Here is a 20,517-nt window from a genome sequence, read left to right on the forward strand (position 1 = left end):
GTCTCTGTGTGGCTGTTGCTGGGGAGAACTCTGATTGTATCCAAAACTGGTGAGGAGCCACCTAGAGGTCCCAGAGTTCATAAGCAGAGCCTTCTGCGTCACGGCCGTGAGGAAGGCTGACTGAATGGGCCAGAGGTCTTCATTTTCAAGAAAGAAATCAGGCTGCAGCAGGTAAGGAACCCTCTCAGCAACGTCCCACCTCAGGACTGTATTTTTCTGGGTGCATACCTGCTCCTCAGTGGCCACATCCAGGGAGCCAGACATGTGGTAGTGGTGGAGAGGGGATGACTAGACAAAGGGCTGGGCAGGTTGGTTTCTGGACCTCTGTGTACCCTCTTAGCGCAAAGGTAAAGCTCTCCAAGACAGAGGTGTGCTGCTGCTGCTGCCGAGTCGCTTCAGTCGTGTCTGACTCTGTGCGACCCCTTAGACGACAGCCCACCAGGCTCCTTCATCCCTGGGATTCTCCAGGCAAGAACACTGGAGTGGGTTGCCATTTTCTTCTCCAATGCATGAAAGTGAAAAGTGAAAGTGAAGCCGCTCAGTCGTGTCAGGCTCTTCTTGACCCCACGGGACTGCAGCCCACCAGGCTCCTCCGTCCATGGGATTTTCCAGGCAAGAGGACTGAACAGACTCTTGAATGCCCTCGGTCACACAGGGGTCTCACAACAACTCCGAGACTGGTGTTGGGAGGCGAGGAGCAGGGGCAGGGAGGAGAAACAAAGAGGGGGGAGGGGAGAAAGCAGTTCCTCAGGGACCCTCCGTGACCCTAGGTCACAGGGTCCTGGACAGCCAGAAGGGACAGGGCCTCAGGCTAGGCAGAATTTTGCTTTAAAACGAATATTTCTCTTGAAAAGGAGAAGGAGAATTTGCTCTTCCTGGGTGCTTTCCATGTGACAGTTTCTTTCCACATAACACACCGTTTAATTTAGTGTTCCACCAAACTCCGAAGCTGAATTTCAAGAGCGTCCACCAGGGGGCCAGGTACCCTGTCTGTCTGCTTTAGGTAGATCTCATGGCAACCCACTCCAGTATGCTTGCCTGGAGAATCCCATGGAGGGAGGAGCCTGGTAGGCTACAGTCCATGCGGTTGCAAAGAGTCGGACACGACTGAGCGACTTCACTTCATTTCACTTCACTTCATGGTCCTCACAGTCACTGAGGTAAATCCCCAGTCAGAATCCAAATCCAAGTGCCTCTAGGCCCCCTGCAGGAGGCCTTTTGACCTCAGGTTCACCCCTACCTGGGGTGAAGCAGCTTGCCCCAGGATAGGGAGCAGCAAGGGGCGCCTGGCTGCTGGAACTTCCTAGCCTCAAACTGAAGGCATGGGAGCAGACCATCCCCGAAACATTCAGGGGAGCAGGAATTCAAGCAGAAAGACACCTAGACACACGAATCTCTATTTGAGGGAGAAATGATTTTTTTTTTTTTTTTTCCCTAAGCTGGAAGAATACCTGTTTATTCTTGTCTCAGAGAGTAAAGCACTGTTTCTCTTTTCTTCTTGCTATTTTGATCCCACCCTCTAAAGGCCTCTTCTGTGCACCCTCTCTTGTGGCCCACCCCCTTTTCTTCTTCCCTAGTTTAAAACATCAATTCCCCGGTCCCCCCTTGTATCTGTCTATTTCCTCACATCTGCCTGCTCTCATCTTTCCCCCGAGACAGGGAACCTGTGCTCTGGACCTGTATTGACCACGTCTTCTCTAAGCCTCAGGGAAATCCAGTCAGGCTGGAGCCCCGTTTGAGGGATGAGGATACTGGGGCTCTAGGTCAGACCAGCGGACCCAGTCGAAGGACATCCATTTAGCCCTCGGTGGGCACATACAGGCCGTGCGGTGACACAGGGATCCGCTCCCTAACCCCCCTCGGCCTCACTTGGAAGGGAGCCATCGGGCAAGGTAAAAAGGTCAGCCCGCCCCGCTCCCCCTCCCCGCCGCCGTGTGTAGCCTTTGGATAATATGTTACACTGTTTCTTCCACTGCCTGCACCTCATTGGTCCACCGCCGCGCATCCTCATTGGCTGTGGGCCCAGGGCCACACTGCGATTGGTCCGCGCGCCTGTGCTGAGGTCTGTCGGGCCCAGGGGAGCGAAGGTCCCCACTGTGTTCGGCACGTGAGGCCGGTGACCCACTGCCACCACTGTCATGGCTTCCCGCTGCCCGTGTGCCCAGGTGTTCATCTCCCTGCGAGAGGGAGAGTCGACTAAACGCCACCCATTCACCTCCTGAATAGTGCACTGGACTTGTGGGTGGTTTATGTAATACATGCGACTTACTGAAACTCGTGGATCCAAACAGGTGGCCATTTAGGTCTGGGTCCACACTTTTGTACATTTGTACATGTCATGCTGACACCCTACAGATTTCTGAGAATGATTCTGGGTTTCTTTTAAACATGATCTTATAAGCATAGGGGACCAAAAGAAGCTGCTGGTGGGTTGCAAAACATCCAGTGTCTTGTATGCATTTACTTAGGATTTGCTAAGAGACTCTGTGTGTGTGTGTGTGTGTGTGTGTGTGTTCGCGCGCACATGTGCGTGTGTTAAATCGCCTCAGTCCTGTCCGACTTTGCGATCCTATGGACTGTAGCCCGCCAGACTTCTCCAGGAAAGAATACTGGAGTGGGTTGCCCATGTCCGCCTCCAGGGCATCTTCCCCACCCGGGGATCCAACGGACGTCTCCTGGATTGACAGGCGGGTTCTTTACCGCTAGCGCCACCTGGGAAGCTCTAATACAACTGGATCACACTCAAATGGTTTAGGGATTGATAATTTAAGATAATTGCAAGTTACTTTGAAACTTGGAAAGGGTGAAGTCATACTTTTTTTTTAAAGTTTAGCCTAGGGAGTTGTTTTTTTTTTTAAGTTCAACTCTAGGTGGCTTCCCAGTCCTTCACTATCTCCCGGAGTTTGCTCAAATTCATGTGCATTGAGTCAGAACGCTATCTAACCATCTCATCCTCTGCCACCTGCTATCCTGTCTTATATCTATTCTGATGCACTCTCGGAGAGACACTTTAGATGCTGAATACATGGATCCTGACAAAGGATCTTGATTTGTTGACAGAACAAGATTCAAATGAGAAGCCAGTGTGACCTGGGTCTGAAAAGCTTCTCAGAGAAATTGGGGCTTAAATTGAGAACTGAAGGACAAGCTGACTCTAGACAGGTATAAACCAGGGGTGGGGGGCGGGGTGGCATTCTAAGTAGGAGGGAAAAAAACGGAGACAGGCCGTGGAGGCAGCCTCTGGAGGCAGCAAGTCTTGAGAGTGTCTGCCCCCTATAGGAGAGGCAGAGGGCTGCACCTTTATCCCGTGCGGCAAACTTCTCCACAGACGGGCAGAGCTTTCCAGAGGAATGTGTTCAGGTAAGAAACCTGAGAGGAAAGTCAAATTATCAGCATTGGCACAGGAGAGCTCTAGACTCCCCACAAGTCCAGAGGCCTTTGGCATTCATATGCCTAGACTATTAGAGAATTTGAGACTCTGGGAGGACCTTGGTGTTTTTACCTCAGCCTAAATGTCAACCTAAATGCCCTGGTGTCCAGGCACATGCATTTCTTTTTAATTTAAACAGGTAAAGAAGACTCATATTCTTAAGTTCGAAAGGTTCTTGTTTTTCCCTGTACGGTGTGGTGTCCTTTGTCCCTCAGTCGTATCTGACTCTGTGACGCCATGGACTCTAGCCCACCAGGCTCCTCTGTGATTCTCCAGGCAAGAATATTGGAGTGGGTTGCCATTTCCTCCTCTGGGGGATCTTCCTGACACAGGGCTCAAACTCAGGTCTCCCGCATTGCAGGCAGACTCTTTACCTCTAGTACCACCTGGGAAACCCTTGTTTTTCTCTGGGCTTCCTGTTCACTTTGCTGTTTCACTTTGCTTCCTATTAAAGATTTGTTTGTGTCTGGAAATTGGAGATTATAAAAGATGGCCTCTGATGTAACCTAGCCATCAGGCTGGATGGGCCTCTGATTCTGTGGCTAGGGAAGACCTCACAGGGTTGGGACACACCTGCCCCACCTCTCACAGACTGTAAAGAATGAGATCTCAGGGTACGGCCTGCCCTCCTTGGCCACTGTGGTCAATTAACAAGTGTCCAGTGAGAACCTGCAAGGTCCTGGAGACTTCCTGCTGTAAAGCAGCAGTGCCCTTCAACTGTAAGTCAGGTATGAGCACCTTGGGTTTTCAGGAGTCGAGTTTCGATAACAGGTTTTGTATCACCTATGGTTGATTGTGTATCTATTGTCGATTATATTCATTGGTTTGGGACCTTTTACTTGGGAATTGTTCCCCTTTTGGCTTCAATCTACCTTCCTTTCTCTTTAATATTTTACCTTTACTATTTAGGGCCAAGTCAAGCCTAGCTCCTTGCAGCTTCTCATGGAGGCTGCAGGAGGAGGCAGCAACCCCGGCGGCGGCGGGGGGGTAACGCCCCGGCCCCTCCAGAAGCAGGAGCAGCGGGTGGCCCGCAGACGCCTGTCCCAGGCCCGCCACCGAGCAACCCTGGCGGGGCTCTTCGGCAACCTCAGGAAGGCCGTCTACTCCCACTCTGATCTCACAGCCTCAAAGGTATGGGGACCTGAGGGGAGGGAGGAAAAGCTCCCACACGTGGAAGGACTGTGGAGCCAGGGTGGAGACTGGCCTGGAGCTCCACCCCCGAGGGCTGCGGCCCAGGTGGGTCAGTAGCCCACAGTGGACACCTCAGGACTCTCTGTCTGCTCTGGGCCCTACCTACCCCCAGCAGACTAGCCTGGCCTCAGGAGGGAAATGAGCCGCTGAGAGGCCCGGCAAGCTGGCCACACTGATGCCCATCCCTTTCGTGGGCCGCGGTGAGCCTCCAGCCACTGCCCAGACCCTGCATTCCCACTGTAAGCACACACAAACCCCCCTCCCCCAAAGCACCCCCCCCACTACAGGCGCATGTGTGTCCCTCAGTTTTCATGCACTAACCAGGTCTTTCCCTAGGTGGCAGCACTCTCCAGGTAAGCATTTGTCTTTTCCTGATCGTAATTCTGCCTTTCTCCTTACTGGACTTCTGTACTGCTGATTGCTATCTCTGGCGGAGCACAGAAGGTTCGCGTAGGTTCGGGTGGTGATGGAAGGATGGAGTTGGTATCACTGGAGGGAGTAGTCAGGAGGTCTCCAACGTGGGGGAGGTCACGATAGCCTCAAGGCCCCTCACCCCTTTTAACGAAGGAGGGAACTGGAATTCAGACAGGGCCTGCCAGCTGGTTGGTGGCAGGACCCAGGGAGAGGCCAGGTTTGGGGATCCAAACCAGGCCCTCCTTCCACCGTCCGTCTCTCTGGACCAGCCTGCTGCTCTGCAACTGTGGGTTTCCCTCTGGGCTGGTGCTGCTTCCAGAGCAGGTACCCTTGTGCCCGGATCCAAAGGGCAGACCTAGCTGGGGACACCTCACGGCGCTCTGGCTGCTGCTGCACGTGGGTAAAGCTTAAGAGCCGCGTCTTACCCGCTGCAGACTAGCCTGACCTCAGAGGCCCAAATCCCGGCCTCTCAGCAAAAGGCCTGTCCAGAACAACTCTGCTCTGTGTCCCCTGGGTGACATGCGTCCAGGGTGCACAACAACCCCAAGGCCCCTGTCACAGGCCAGTGAAGAAGTGTGCAGAGACGGGCAGCAGGACTGAAGGAAAAACAAGTACTGGGGGCTGGCAGGAAGGAGTGGAGGGAAATCTAGAGGGAAACCCTCTGCACCCCGAAAACTCATACCTCCTGATGTGGCGGGGAGCCTGTGAAGTGGTGTCAGTCCACGTGAGGCAGGTTCCTTGCTAAGCTTCAGTTAACACATCTGTTAAACAGGGACCCCAGTCACGGTTTCCTGAGGTCTTCCATGGAGTTTAACAAGAAAAAGCATGAAAAACATAGCACAGTCCTAGGTGGTTTAGAATGCTAGTATCATTTCCCCGTGCATCACCTCATTTCTTCCTCCCAGCTCTGTTCACGTCACCCTCACTCTGCAGGGGAGCAGACTGAGGCTCCAGAAAGTTAGACTATTTGCCTGGGATGGCACAGCCAGGGGGCAGACTGGAAATCAAATATCTTCTGTCCTGTTCTTCCTTTGCGCTCCTGCTGGAGGGACAATGCTGAGTTTTGCATTTGTAGCGTCCATGCAGAAAGGATTTGCCTTACAAGAGTGAGATGCACACATGTGTGGCAGCAAGGCTGTACTAGTTTTCTGTGGCTGCCAAAACAAAATACCATACAGGAGATGGCTTAGAACAACAGAAATGTCTCAGAGGTCTAGCCTCTAGAGGTTCAAAATCCAGGTGTCCACAGGACCGGGCTCTCTCTGCCTTAGGGGAGAACACTTCCTGCCTCTTCTGGCTTCTGGCATTTGCTGGCAATCCTTGGCATTCCCTGGCTTACAGAGGCGTCACTCCAGTTACTGTATGTGTCTGTCTCTATGTCCGAATTTCCCCCTTTCATAAGGACACTGGTCATACTGAGTCAGAGCCCACCCTCATGATCTCACGTTGACTTGATTACCTCGAGAAAGGCCCTGCTTCCAAATAAGGTCATGCTCACAGGCCTGGGGTTAGAACTTTAACACATCTTTTTTTAGGGGGACATAATTCAACTCAGAGAAAGGTCCTAAGAAAATCAGCCTGCCAAAAATATTGTAGAAACAGAGTTTCAGTGACCGGCCCCTGGCCCACCTGGCTCCGTTCTGGCCCAGGTGACGCAGTCAGACTGCAAGGTGGGCATGGGGTGGCCGTGCTGTGCGGACGCAGGTGACCGTCTTGGTCCAGAGGGCTGGAAAGTCCTCGCCTCCCAAGCTCGAGGTTCAGGCAGCCTGTCGGCCCCGGGTATCCCGAGAGTGGACAGAGTCCTTGCTGACCCAGCAGTGTAATTCTGAGCCCGGGACCGGAGCCAGCAGCCAGTGTAGGACGGCAGGGGCCCTGCTCTAAAGGAGCAGTCCGGGATCCCCGTGGTCCGCTGGGTCTCCTGTCACCGTCCTGTGGGTCTGCAGAGCGGGGTGCCTTTACTCGCCCTCCAGTCTCCTTTTCACGCGCCAGCAGGACTCAGTCGGGCCCTCCAGAAGGGTGGGTCCCTCCTCCTCCCCTGCCGGTCCTCCCACAGTCCTCTGCGGCGTTCACCGAATTCTGCATTAAGAGGGGCTGTGGTGTGTTCTGTGTGATGAGGGGTTGTCTCCACGCTCATCTTCCCTCTTAGAATGTCAGCGGCCTGAAAGCTGGGCAGTTTTGTTTACTCTGTGACCCCGGGCTGGGCACACAGCTCTTTGCCCTTGTGCATGCCTGAGGAAGGTCTGGGACTCCTCACAGGCACTGGGCGGTCTGCATAGTACACAATATTCAGCATTTCTCATTGTTGTATAATCTTGCAGTTACCATTTTGACTTGAATAATGTTACATCCAGTGGTAAAGAAAGGGAAGGAGGGAGCAAGGAAATGCTTGTGATTCTATTTTTTCAGGACAGGAAATTCATAGTTCAAATTGACAGAGCACTTGATAAGACTTTAGGTCAACTAGAATGTATGCATTTATCAAACAAAAATACATTTTTGTATTTTTACTAACTAGTACATTTACCAGTACTAAACTAGTACATTTACTGTTAACCCACCGGTAGCACACTGTGTGAAGTGAGCATAAGTTAATGGGGGGAGGAGGGGGCTCTCTGCTGCCTCTGCAGACATTGTCCATCCCGACTTCACAGCACGTCTATAGTCGTTTGCAGCCCTAACTGTCTGCTGAACACAGCTTAATGGTTTCCAAATGCTCTGGTATTTCTGTGAGAACCATTTCCAGAATACAAAGTAAATGTCGTGCCTTCTGTGGCTCGGAACTAACTCCTACCCTTTCTGTTAACGATGTCAAAGACTGAGACTTCACACCCGAGGTGGGGGTGGCTTCAGGACAGTAAAGGGGCTTCCGTGTTCACAAAACCAACTCTGCGAGGGGAGGCCGGCTTCTCCGCACTGTCTGTCTCTGTCCTCAGTGGCAAGTTTTGAATAAGGCGAAGAATCATATTCAGGAACTGGAACAAACTTTGGATGAGCTACTGAAGCTGAAAGGTAAGCGATCCATAGCTGCCACCCCTCTGCCTCCCAGGGTAGGGCTGGTTGGTTTTTTCTGTTGAAAATAGAGAGATTGGGGTAAGCCAAGTGAACATATATTTACTGAGAGCCTACTGTGTGCCAGGCATTGTGCCTGGACCAGGGGTATGATGAGACCCAGGCCCTGTCCTCAGCGAGCTTAGGGTCTGGCAGGACGGACAAACGTCAGTGGACTGTGTGAGCAACAGGAGTTCCTTCCCAGGTGCCTGACCTCTTGAGAGGCCAGAGGAGTGGATCGGGGTTGCCCAACTCGAAAGCAAAGGGCAGAAGCTGTCTCCGTTCTTTGGCACTCAAGCTGGACATTGGGGTTTCACAAGCCAGTGGGAGCTGAATTCTGAAAGGGGTGCTCTTCATGCCTGGACTAAGAAGGGCTGGCTCAAGAAGCTCTTCCCCTGTCCCTCTCCCCCTCCCATCTAAAAAGAGAGGTGAAACTGGGCTCTTGACCCCTAACCCTGAACCTGGGTGGGCTCAGCGACCACCCGTGGTCCACGCAGTCCAGAAAGACAGGAGAGACTGGACCAAGTCCCGACTTTATCACGTGTGACCCTTGCCTTCAACTCCTTAATAGAGTCTTTCAACCTGGAGGATGGGAATGCAAACAGCTTAGAGGAGGCCAGGAAAGAATATGCCAGCATGTACTCCAGAAACCCCAGGTAAGAGCCCCAAGCACCAGGAGACCCAGGACGTGCCGCTCTTCTACCACAGTTCTGCTGCGGCTCGGCAGCCCACCCTCCCCGCCAGAATGCAGAGCAGAGTGAGAGACACTGCTTATCGATTTAGAACAACTTTGTGCTGGAGAGTTCTCTTCTCTGTGTTATCCTAATCACATGTATTGGATTTTTCCCGAATATAAAAATAATCCTACTTATTAACAGAAAATGTCAAAAAGAACAGAAGTACCCGAAAAAGAACATGAAAGTACTTATCTCACCACTCAAAGAAAATCAATGTTAACCATCAAGAATATCCTCATTTTTTTAATTTTGCACACTACTTTGTAGAGAAATGAGATCACAGTATTCATATAGTATTATAGCTTTTAAAAAAACTTACCTAATGGTTTTACTGAAAGATACATAGGAAGATGAGGGAAATCCAAATCTCTGCCTACTTTCTAGCTTCACAGGAACCTAAGAAAAGCTAAAAAGGATGTAAGAGAAGAAAGGAAAAAGTAATAACATGCAGGTGCTGCAAGGGGAAGGGGTGCTGAAAGGGGAACCTCACTTATAACATGGCACTCAGACAAGAGAGGCTACTTTTAAAATTTCAATTTCCAGTTATTCATTGCTAGTTTACAGAAATACTATTGGTTTTTGTATATCAACTTTGTATTCTGAAACCTTGCTTCCTTCTTAGTTCTGACCACATATTTTTAGGTTCTTTGGGATTTTCTACATAGATAATCACATTGTCTGCAAACAAAGACAGTTTTATTTCCTCCTCTCCAATCTGTACACCTTTCATTTCTTTGGTTCATCTTTGGGGATGGGCTATAATCTCCAGCATAATTTTGAATAGAAGTGGTAAGAGAGGACATCTTTCTCTTGTTCCTGATCTTGGCAGATAAACAATCTTTTACTGTTAAGTATGATGTTAGCTATAGGCTTTTTATAGATGCTCTTTATCAGGTTAAAAAAATTCCCTTCTATTCCTAGTTTGCTGAGAGTTTTTTAAAATCATGAATGAATGTTGAATTTTGTCAAATGCTTTTCTGCACATATAGAAATTAATATTTTTCCTTAATCTGTTGACATGGTGAGCTACACTGATTGATTTTCAAAGTTTGAATAAGCCACCTTATATTCCTGGATAAACCTCACTTGGTCATAATGTATTTATACATATGTAGGGTAGCGTAGGTAGGGTAAGAGCACCATGTTGCCTGCATGCTCAGGCACATTCGTCATGTCCAACTCTTTGTGACCCCATGGACTGTAGCCCACCAGGCTCCACTGTCCATGGATTTCCCAGGCAAGAATGTTGGAGTGGGTTGCCATTTCCTACTCCAGGGAATCTTCCTGACCCAGGGATCAAACCTGTGTGTCTTGTGTCTCTTGCACTGGCAGGCGGATTCTTTACCTGCCCACTTATTGGGGAAGCTCACTTATGCATATATATAATATATATAAAATATGCTAAAACTGTATTAAAATGTTCAGCCTTGATGTTCATGAGGGAAATTAGCCTGTAATTGTCTTGTTTCTATTTCCTCCCCAGTCTGGTGTCAAATAAAGTTCACTGGAAAGGCCTGGACACTTGGTGCTCCATCGAGGCAGCTGAGAAGGATGTTGAGGAGGAAGAAGAGGAAGAAGAGGAGGAGGAGGAGGAGCAAGAAGAGGAGGAAGAATATGAGGAGGTGGAGGAGGAAGAGGAGAAAAAAGTGGAGCTCTTAAACTCCTCCGTCACCTTGCTGCCAGATCTCTTGGAATTTGAACGGTGTGAAAGGCCTGGCGCCCGTGGGGAAGGGGACAAGTGCTCCAGCGGGAGCACCCTACAGGCCCTGAGTCACGGGCCCTCCGGATTTCCACACAGGAAGGGCTCGGGGATGGGGTTGGCAGAGGGGCTAGAGAACTGGTCTTGACACCACATTTGCGCAGCACATGCACTGTGTTTCCTTAGACTGACTTTATCTGGGGTGACACTGTGGGGGTCTGTTGGTGTGATTTGAGGGCTAAAGTGCTTCCCCACCCCCGCAACATTATTGGTCTTGCAGCAAGGGAAGCAGTGAATGGCTAGCCCAGATTCCACCTGCTATTCACTGCTCCTTCTCAAACTCAAGGCTGAACACATCCATGTATATGGGCTTGGAGGAGTTGGCTCAACAGAAAGAGGCTTACTCCACAGCTTCCAAATTTAAGCCGGCTCCTATCATGTCTGCACATTCCTGGGCTCTAAATTTGAAGCCGTGTTCCCCTGGTGAGAGAGTCAGCCTGCCCTGACCTCTCATCCTCTCTTCTGTCTGACAGTGAGCTTCGCAGAGGGCTCTGGGAGGACTTAGGAAGGGACCCCAAAACACAAAACTAAGTCGCTCGTGGCCCCCAAGCTGGCTCTGCACTGCTAGGGTCAGGGCTGGCGGAGACTAATGAGGCTGAGTCCCTGGTGAACCACAGTGCCGGGCAAGGCCTGTGCTCTTCACGGCCCCCCTCCCCACCACGGGATCCCGAGCAGCCGCCTCGGGTTGGGGGACCTCGGGCCGCTGCGTTCAGGTCTGGGGGTCACTGCCCTTTCGGTTGCAGGTACCTCAACTTTTACAAGCAGACGATGGACTTTCTGATCAGGAACAAGATCATCTCCTCCAAGGAGGTGACGCTCCCCATCGTGTCCGCGGCCATCTCCCATCTGTGGCAGATCCTCTCGGAGGAGATGAAGACCATCCTCTTGCAGGCCTGGGAGCAGACACAGAGCGGCCTCGTGGGGTCCTATCCAGAGCCGGCCTGCGCCGAGAGCAGCACGAAGGACAGCGGGCTTGACAGCCAGGGGGCCAGCGGCTCGCTCGTCTCCACCCCTGAGGAGGTGAGCCGACCCACAGGTGGGATGGAGGGTGGATAGGAATGACTCCATCATCTGTGCCTGGAAACGCCCCGGCAAGTTAGCAGGGTTCCCGCAGCCACCTGGAGGTGCTCTCTGGATGCTGGCGCGGTACGATTCTGATTTTCCTGACATATATGCATAACCACAGAACATTTATTTTTCTCCTGTTACCTTCCTGGCCATTCCATGGGGATTACAGAAGAGATGGATTAGAAGGCTGTATTCACTAGATTCTTTCAGCTTCAAGTACTCGCTCATTAAACCAAGAGGTGATGTACTCTGCCCAACCCGGGAGGGCCCGTGGCAGGAGGACTTTCGCTATGTCTCTCGGCCGTGTGGCCGTGGATTCGGTTCTTCGCTTCTCCCTGCTCTGCCTCCTCTCAAGGCTGGCATCTCACCTTTCCCGCCCTCCCCATTTCCCGCACAGGGTAAAACTGTGGAACGGCGGCCAGTAGCAATCAAGTTATTATTCCTTCTCCTCTACATCAGTTCAGTTCAGTTCGGTCGCTCAGTTGTGTCCGACTCTTTGCGACCCCATGGACTGCAGCACTCCAGGCTTCCCTGTCCATCGTCAATTCAGGGCTGATTTCCTTTAGGATGGACTGGTTGGATCTCCTTGCAGTCCAGGGGCCTCTCAAGAATCTTCTCCAACACCACAGTTGAAAAGCATCAATTCTTCCGCGCTCAGCTTTTTTTATAGTCCAACTCTCACATCCATACATCCTCTACGTCAGGCAAGGGAAAAGACTGCCTCTGGCTCTTTCTTAAGCGTCAAGGAAGAACATCTCCAGAAATTTCCACCATGCCTCTCCTTCCCTCTCATTGGTCAGAATTTGCTAGATTGCCAGGTTATTCAGCCAATGAAAAACCGAGATAGAATTCTGTTTGGACCAATCAGGGCCAGTACCTGAGAGCGGGCGAGCGGGCGAGCGGGCGGGCCAGCGAGCGTCAGTTCCCTCCCACCCCACCGAGCGTTGAGGAGGTGCACATGCCTTTACTGTAAATGCTCGAAGTTGAAGCTGTTAATGCCCGCCGTGGTCAGCCAAGCAGAGTGCTGGTGCGCGTTAGCGGTCGCTGAGCGCTGAGATCAAGGTGGGCTCCTCCGCTGCTCTTCCAGAATTAGGACAGCCGCGGAAGGCTGCTGCTCCCACTTGGGGCCGCATCTCTCCTCCCTACTGTAGCGGAGCGGGCAGTTCTTTGCTTCTCTGCTCCTAATCTAGTGCTTTGCAAGACATTCAGCTTGCATGGCGCCACCCCCCTGCTTTGCCCTGACTTTTCAAACGTTCCTCAGCAGGTGGTTTCTTTGAGGAGAGGTCCGGCGTCTCTCTGGGGAGTCTTAGAGCCAGAGAACCTCCAGGTGCCTCTGACGCTGGGGGAACAGCCCTTGTTGTTGCTCAGTCGTATCCGACTCTTTGTGACCCCATGCGCTGCACACGCCAGGCTTCCCTGCTCTTCACTATCTCCTGGAGTTTGATCAAACTCATGTCCATTAAGTCGGTGATGCCATCCAATCGTCTCATCCTTTGTCGTCCCCTTCTCCTCCTGCCTTCTATCCTTCCCTAGCAGCAGGGTCTTTTCCAATGAGTTGGCGCTTCACACCCCAGTGGCCAAAGCACTGGAGCTTCAACTTCATCAGTCCTTACAATGAATATTCAGGGTTGATTTCCTTTAAGACTGGTTTAATCTCCTAGGTGTCCAAAGGACTCTCAAGAGCCTTCTCCAGCACCACAGATAGAAAGCATCAATTCTTCAGCATTCAGTCTTTTTTATTGTCCAGCTTTCACATCCCTACATGACTATGGGAAAAACCATAGCTTTGACTAGATGGACCTTTGTTGGCAAAGTAATGTCCCTGCTGTCTAGGTTTGTCATAGGTTTTCTTCAAAGGATCAAGTGTCTTTTAATTTCATGGCTGCAGTCACCCTCTGCAGTGATTTTGGAGCCCCCCAAAATAAAGTCTCTCACTGTTTCCATTGTTTCCCCAGCTATTTGCCATGAAGTGATGGGACCGGATGCCTTGATCTTCATTTTTTGAATGTTGAGTTTTAAGCCAGCTTTTTCACTCTCCTGTTTCACCTTCATCAAGAGGCTCTTTAATTCCTCTTTCCTTTCTGCCATAAGGGTGGTGTCATCTGCATATCTGAGGTTATTGATATTTCTCCCAGCAATCTTGATTCCAGCTTGTGCTTCATCCAACCCAGCATTTCATATGATGTACTCTGCATATAAGTTAAATAAGCAGGGTGACAGTATGCAGTGTTGACGTACTCCTTTCCCAATTTGGAACCAGTCTGTTGTTCCATGTCCGGTTCTGACTGTTGCTTCTTGACTTGCATACATGTTTCTCAGGAAGCAGGTAAGGTGATCTGGTTTCCCACATCTAAGAATTTTCCACACTTTGTTGTTATCTGCACAAAGGCTTTAGCCTTTGAAGTAGTCAATGAAACAGATGTTTTTCTGGCATTCTCTAGCTTTTTCTGTGATCCAGTGGACAGCCCTGGATACCACGTTCCCTGGGAGGCCTCCCAGACTCCAGGGCCAGGCATGGGAAACTACTGTCACCTTGTCCTTCCAGCTTACAGACGAGCCCAGTGTGGGGGAGGACCTATCCAGGATGCCTAGTTCCTGCTTTAAGGATTGCATCCTTTATCACAGATTTTTTTTGTGTTTTCAAATCTCTGCCCTTTGGTCACTTGTTTATGGTTAACCCTCCATGATCTCCCCATGGTTCTCAAGTGGAATTTAGTTAAAAGATAGGTGTTTGGCAACTACTCTAGACCCACTGAATCCAAGTCTTCAAGGGGATGGCTCAGAATCCATGTTTTTAACAAGCACCCCAGGTGACTGGTGTGACTGCAAGGGACTCCCAAGGCGGAGTGGGGGTGGGGCAGGGACATGGGCTGACTGTGGCACATCCACCCTGGGAGTGGGCTCTTTGCAACCTAACCGCAGAGACCCCTTAACCTCTGTTCCCCTGGCATGAAACGACTGGATTGTGGATCCTGGGCTCAGTCTGTCCCTCAGGCGGTGTAGATGAGCCCTTTCCCATGTAAACAGAGGCTCGCCTCTGGCTGTTGCCTCTCCCACCTAAGCTCCCACCCTCTTTAAAAAGAGGAGACCATGGTCCCCAGTGCTTCCCCATTTCTCAGCCACTCTCTGGGGTTGGCAGTGTGTTCTGGGTGGGCAAGAACTTAATATTCATCCCCTGTAAAGGTCACCAAGCAGAGACCTTGGGTTTGGGCCTCATCTTTAACATGCATCCCTTTGGGGACAAGGGGTAGGGAGCCTTTCTATCCCTCGGCAGCCCAGAGCAAACATCAGAGTGTGGCGGATTTCTAACACGTGAAGTTTTATGGTTTCTTTCAGATCCTTTTTGAAGATGCCTTTGATGTGGCAAGTTTCCTGGACAAAAGTGAAGTTCCGGGCACATCTGGCCCCAGGTGAGGAGGGGTATGAGACTCTGTGTGTGTGTGTGTGTGTGTGTGTGTGTGTGTGTGTGTGTTTCCCTGCTGGGATGTTTAGGACCCTCTCCCTTGCAGCCTTTCAGAGGGGAGCATAGTTCAGTGGAAGTTCTTGGAAATCCACTTTTTCCTGTGATTCAGAAGAGGCTGGTCCTAGGATTGTGTCACTGCCCTGGGGAGGATCTTCTCTGGGGCTTCTTCAACATAGACAGTTCTTCCATTGTGGTCCAGGGCTGAGATACATCAACCAGAGTTGTTAGCTCTAGGTGGTTTGCACTGTCTCCTGGGGTGAGGTGGCCGTGGGTGGGTCACAGCAGTCAGTCTGGTTTGAGAGGTGGACAGGGAGCTCTGGGGCACAGAGAGCCTGGGCCAACATGGCAACAGGCCCCATGCCTGAGCCTGGCGGGGAGGGACAGGGTCTCTGAGCTGCACAAGGCGGGGAGCTGTTTTCACAGTGCTGATGGGAAGGATGTAGAAGGAGGGGATGACCCCCTGAAGTCAGAAGAGCATCTGGGGAGATTTTAAAACAAGAAGCAGCTTGGTTTTTTTAGACACACACACACATAAAAAACAGTTTTGTTCCCTCAGAAAGAGAGAGTTTAGGACTAAAATTTCCTTGCTACTTTGAAAAGCTGTGGCCTTACAGCCTAAAGGCACAGCCCCCTCAATACCTTGTTACAAAGGAGCAAGAAGGGATTTCCTTGGTCGTCCAGTGGTTAAGACTCCACACTCTCAAAGCAGGGGGCTGGGGATGGATCCCTGGTCAGGGAACTAGATCCTGTGTGCTGCTAGTAAGACCTACACAGCCAAATAAAAAAAATTTTTTTTTTTTTAAAGAAGCAAGAACATGTAGTCTTTCTACATGTTCTTGTGAGTGAGGTGACATTCTTGTTCTTATGATCCCAAAGAACATCTCCATTCTTTCTAAGGCCTGTGGCTCCAACCCGGAGCCCTGGCAGCCTGCAGGCAGATCAGACTGCAGTATTTGCAACTCAGCTGCCACCCCCTCCCCCACCCCCAGCCCAGCCAGACTTGCCCGAAATCTCAAAGCGATTTTCCATGGTGACTCTTCCCGGTGGTACAGAGTTTGATTTTGCTGAAACCGGCTGGAGACAGACATTGCTATTTCTTTGTTGGGCTTGGGCTGTGAACACAATTTGGTTGAAAAGTGGCCAAAGTGTACTTGACAAATAATTTTGTTAACTCCTCACCCTGCTGGTAGAACAGAAAACAACCAATTAGGGGGTAAAAAAAAAAAAGTGAAGTGGGGTCAAAGCACCACCAGCTGTCCAGGCCTGATTCACGGTCCCGTTGGTGGGCTTCTCCCCTTGTCCCAGGAAACAGCAGGAAAAAAATCTTCAGGGCAGCCTTCCGTCTGTGCCAGGGCTGGCATTTCATGTTAGACCTCCTGAGCAGAGGCATGTCAAGGGACTGAACTTGATCATGCCCTGGGCTTCCTGAGCCTGGGCAGCCATGGGTGGGAGCAGGGCCTGACTTTGGGCAGAGAGGAGATCTTGCTCCTTGTTCCCCAGGCCACAGCTCAGAACACTGAATGAGGACCTATGGGCCAGCCTCCCTGTAGTCTTGCTTCCCCAGCAGCTTCCAGACATGATGCTGGAACTAGGGTGGTGTAAACCTTCCACAGAAGGCACTGGGCCACCGGAGGGTTCAGCTACGTGCTTCAGAATGTTTGATTCTCATTGTAATCCAGATATTTTTAGAGGGTGCAAGCAGAGGTGGAGATTGAGGGGAGGATGAGAAGGGGCAACAGAGGATGAGACGGCATCACCGAACAAATGGACATGCATTTGAGCAAACTCCGTGAGATGGTGAATGACAGGGAAGCCTGGCATGCTGCAATCCATGGGATCACAAAGAGTCACATATGATTTAGTGACTGAACAGCAACGACAAAGTGGAGGTAAACAGGATTCTAAATGCTGTTTTTCCACCTTTTTGCCGTTAGCTCCACGTTGGCCGTCTGCAACCCAAAAAATCCTGAGGAGATGTTTCAGCTCTACGTGCAGATCATCGATTTTTTCAAAGGCCTTTGCTGTGTTAACAATCAGGTCAAGCAGGTAGGATGGAGCAGGGTGCAGTCAGGCCTTGGCTCGCCTCCCCTCAGATGGTGGGCTCTGGAGGGGCACACTGGCTGCAGCTCCCCCAGTTCACACCGCGGGGGACGTTCTTTCACGGATAGGTGACTTTAGTCTAATGCATCTTGTGGAAGGAGCATGTCCAGGGAAACAGGGAAGAGGCAGAGGGATGCTCTTCAGGGCACATCCGAGCCTGGGAACCTTAAGACAGGGACCAGATGTCAGAGGCCTGGCCCTTGGCAGGCATTCCTACATGTGTGATTCCTTGATGCCTTTCTGAGAGGCTGAACTAGTTCATCATTTTCTGAGACCCTGGGGTAATATTTGCTGTCAGCTTTTGAAGGATATTAATTTCTGCTTCTGAAAAGCTGACTGTGCAGCCCACAGTGACATGCATTGTGGGAGTCTTGGTTAGAAGGTCCATTCCTGGAAGTTTCCATGGAGGGAGGGGGTTATTCATGAGCTGCCAAGGAGACAGCCCCTTTCAGATTCAGAGCCATGGATTTTCCCACTGATTTAGCAAAAATATAGCTGTTTATTTTAAAAGGCACGTGATAGTGATGAAAACGGCCAAAAATAATCAGGGCAGCTTTTCAGTGTGGCCCTTTTCCTGCTCACCCTTCACTTCCCTCTGCTGAGACCACGTGGAGCCAAGGCCCTTCCCTGAAGTTTGCTCTCTGCACCCCCCCACCAACCCTTGGCCACCAGCCCTGACCACTGAGTCCCTTTCTCTGGACACAGTGAAGTCAGGTCACTTTACCAAGGCTTTGAGAGCAGATGGATGGGACAGTCTTTGTTTTCCCCACTTCGTTACTCTACACATTGCAGGAAAGAAAGAACTGGCAGGACTGGAGCCCATGTAAAGCAGAGGCACTCAGATTTGACTCACCTTGGGAGCTCACTGGAATGCAGATTCCTGACGTCCCCACACCCAAGATTTCCATTCAATGTTGTGAGATGTGGCCCCAGGAATCTGTGTCTTGAACAAGCTGCCCAAGAGTGTCCTCATGCAGGAGGCCTCAGGCCTTGGTACAGGGTGTGTAAAGAGGGCAGCTGCATTCTCTTCCCCACTCATCCCGCACTCTTGGCTTCAGGGAGGTGGTTGGATGAAACTTAATTAGTACCTGTATTGGTTTCCTAGGACTGATGTAACAAATTACCACAAACTCAGGGACTTAAAACAACAAAAATTTATTTTCCCAGAAGGCCCAGTTTCAGTGTTGACAGGCCATGCTCCCTCTGAAACCTCTAGGGGAGAATTCTTCCTGCCTTTTCCTAGCTCCCAGTAGGCTCTCAGCAATGCCAGAGATCCCTGGACTTGTAGCTGCATCACTGCCTCCATCTTCTGTGCGTCTCTCTGTCCCTCTCATCTTGTAAGGACACCTATCATTTGGATCGAGGGCACACCCCAAATCCAGGATGACTTCAGCTTACAGCCTTAGTTAATCACACCTGCACAGACTCTAGTTCCAAATAGGTTCCAGGTGAACATGAACTGGGGGGAATGCTACTCAACACACTTCAGCACCCAGCCCCAGCAGACACCTCTCGCAGCCTAGCAATTTCACAGATCTGCAGCTGAAGAGTCCCTCATCACCATTTTCAGGGGCCTAGAGATGGTTGGATGGCATCACTGACTCAGTGGACATGAGTTTGGGTGAACTCTGGGAGTTGGTGATGGACAGGGAGGCCTGGCATGCTGCGGTTCATGGGGTCGCAAAGAATCGGACACGACTGAGCGACTGAACTGACTGACTGAAGGAAGTAGGACACTTGGAATGACATTCAGGCACACTGTGACAGACTCCAGTGTGTGGCTCCCTCCCCAGATGTTTGGCCTCTGGGCATCCTCCACGTTCCAGCTCCCCTTTTTCTCAACCTTTGCCACCATCCTCACCCTAAACAAGGGCTCGGGGTGATTTTCCTTTGACCAGTTCTTCCCCCTCTTGGATACCCTGGCTCTGATGTGCCCCATCCCTATCAGGAGGGCACAGCAAGTGAGGACAATTCTCTCTGGAGCTGAAGGGGCTTCATTCTCAGAATCACCCCCAATCTGGTCCCACATCCATGAGATGGTTGGCTGGATTAGGGGTGCTTCCCAAGGCCCAAGGGAATCAACCCCTAACGAGCAGGGCTAACAAATTAGAGGGGTGATTTTCTGTTGGAGTGGGGATACTCAGGAAGGACACAAACCCCGGAATGTACTTTTAGGGGAAGAGTTAATGAGGAATCAGGGAGGTTAGCAGGTGTCATCACTAAGGGAATGAGAAACGCTTGCTAAATTAACATAATGCTGTTTCTTTTCAAAATGATCTCTAAATAGCTAACCCCTGAACATGGTTTAAAGTTTAAATGTTACCAAAAGATATACAAAGAAAATGTAGTCTCTCGCCTACCAGTGTCCCTTGTTCCTATTGTATTCCCTTCCCCAAAGGCAGTTATCATGACCAATTTCTTATACAGTCATCCAAAAATGTTCTCCAGATATTTATATAATCTATTAAATACAAATGGTATTTCCAGGTGGCACTAGTGGTAAAGAATCTACCTGCAGTGCAGGAGACCCAGGTTCGATCCCTGAGTCGGGAAGATCCCCTGGAGAAGGAAATGGCAACCCACTCCAGTATTCTTGCCTGGAAGATGCCATGGACAGAGAAGTCTAGCAGGCTAGAGTCCATGGGGTGGCAAAGAGCCAGACACAACTGAGCACACATACATCAAACACAAATGGCAGCCCACCATACACACTGCTCTGGACCTTGCTCTTTTAAAATAGAGTATCCCGCAGAGAAGGACCCCTTTCCTTTTACTGGAAGCAGCTGCATGGTATTCCATGGGTGGGTGCATCGTGGTCTAATTCATCATCCTCTGTTGAGGGCATCTGGATAAAGATTTAAGATTCCCCCTGTCTCTCTCATGGGATCTTAGAAATCCCCAGGAGAGGAGAGAAGCCAGTTCTACTGTATCCAGGAGAAGCCCTTCTGGAGACTGTAGAGTACGGAGTCGAGTGAAATGGAAATGGACTCCCTGCCCCTCATTGCTCTTAGCTTCCTGGCTGGAAGCTGGAGGAGAAGATACCGCTGAAGAGATGTGGGGGAGAAGCAGAGGGAGGAGGCATGCCTGAGATGTTGGGGCCATCTCCCACACCTGAGGCCTGGAGCCCTCAAATAAAACTTGAATCCTCCTCTACCTGTGTTTTGCAGGAACCAGACCTTCCTGTCGATGACGAGATGATGATGTTGAGGTGCACGGAGACGTTTGACGATGAAGATCTGTGATGCAGGAGGGCTGGAAGCAGGAGGGGGTGGAGGAAGCTGGTGGTCTCTGGTTTTGACTTCTGGCA

At 50.8% G+C, this 20,517-nt stretch overlaps 1 protein-coding gene across 1 annotated transcript; it reads left to right on the forward strand.

The window, feature by feature from the left end:
* The first annotated feature begins 1,952 nt into the window (after window positions 1–1,952).
* STRA8 (stimulated by retinoic acid 8) lies at window positions 1,953–20,501 on the forward strand. Its single transcript, XM_065938929.1, is given in 10 exon segments — window positions 1,953–2,066; window positions 2,069–2,191; window positions 4,340–4,561; window positions 7,969–8,044; window positions 8,655–8,739; window positions 10,304–10,522; window positions 11,323–11,599; window positions 14,984–15,057; window positions 17,045–17,156; window positions 20,378–20,501. Coding segments are annotated over 10 exon segments (1,377 nt in total). The 3' UTR covers window positions 20,453–20,501.
* The last annotated feature ends 16 nt before the right edge of the window (window positions 20,502–20,517 follow it).

This window comes from Muntiacus reevesi, chromosome 6 (genome assembly GCF_963930625.1).
Source record: "Muntiacus reevesi chromosome 6, mMunRee1.1, whole genome shotgun sequence".
In the NCBI taxonomy this organism is placed as follows: Eukaryota; Metazoa; Chordata; class Mammalia; order Artiodactyla; family Cervidae; genus Muntiacus; species Muntiacus reevesi.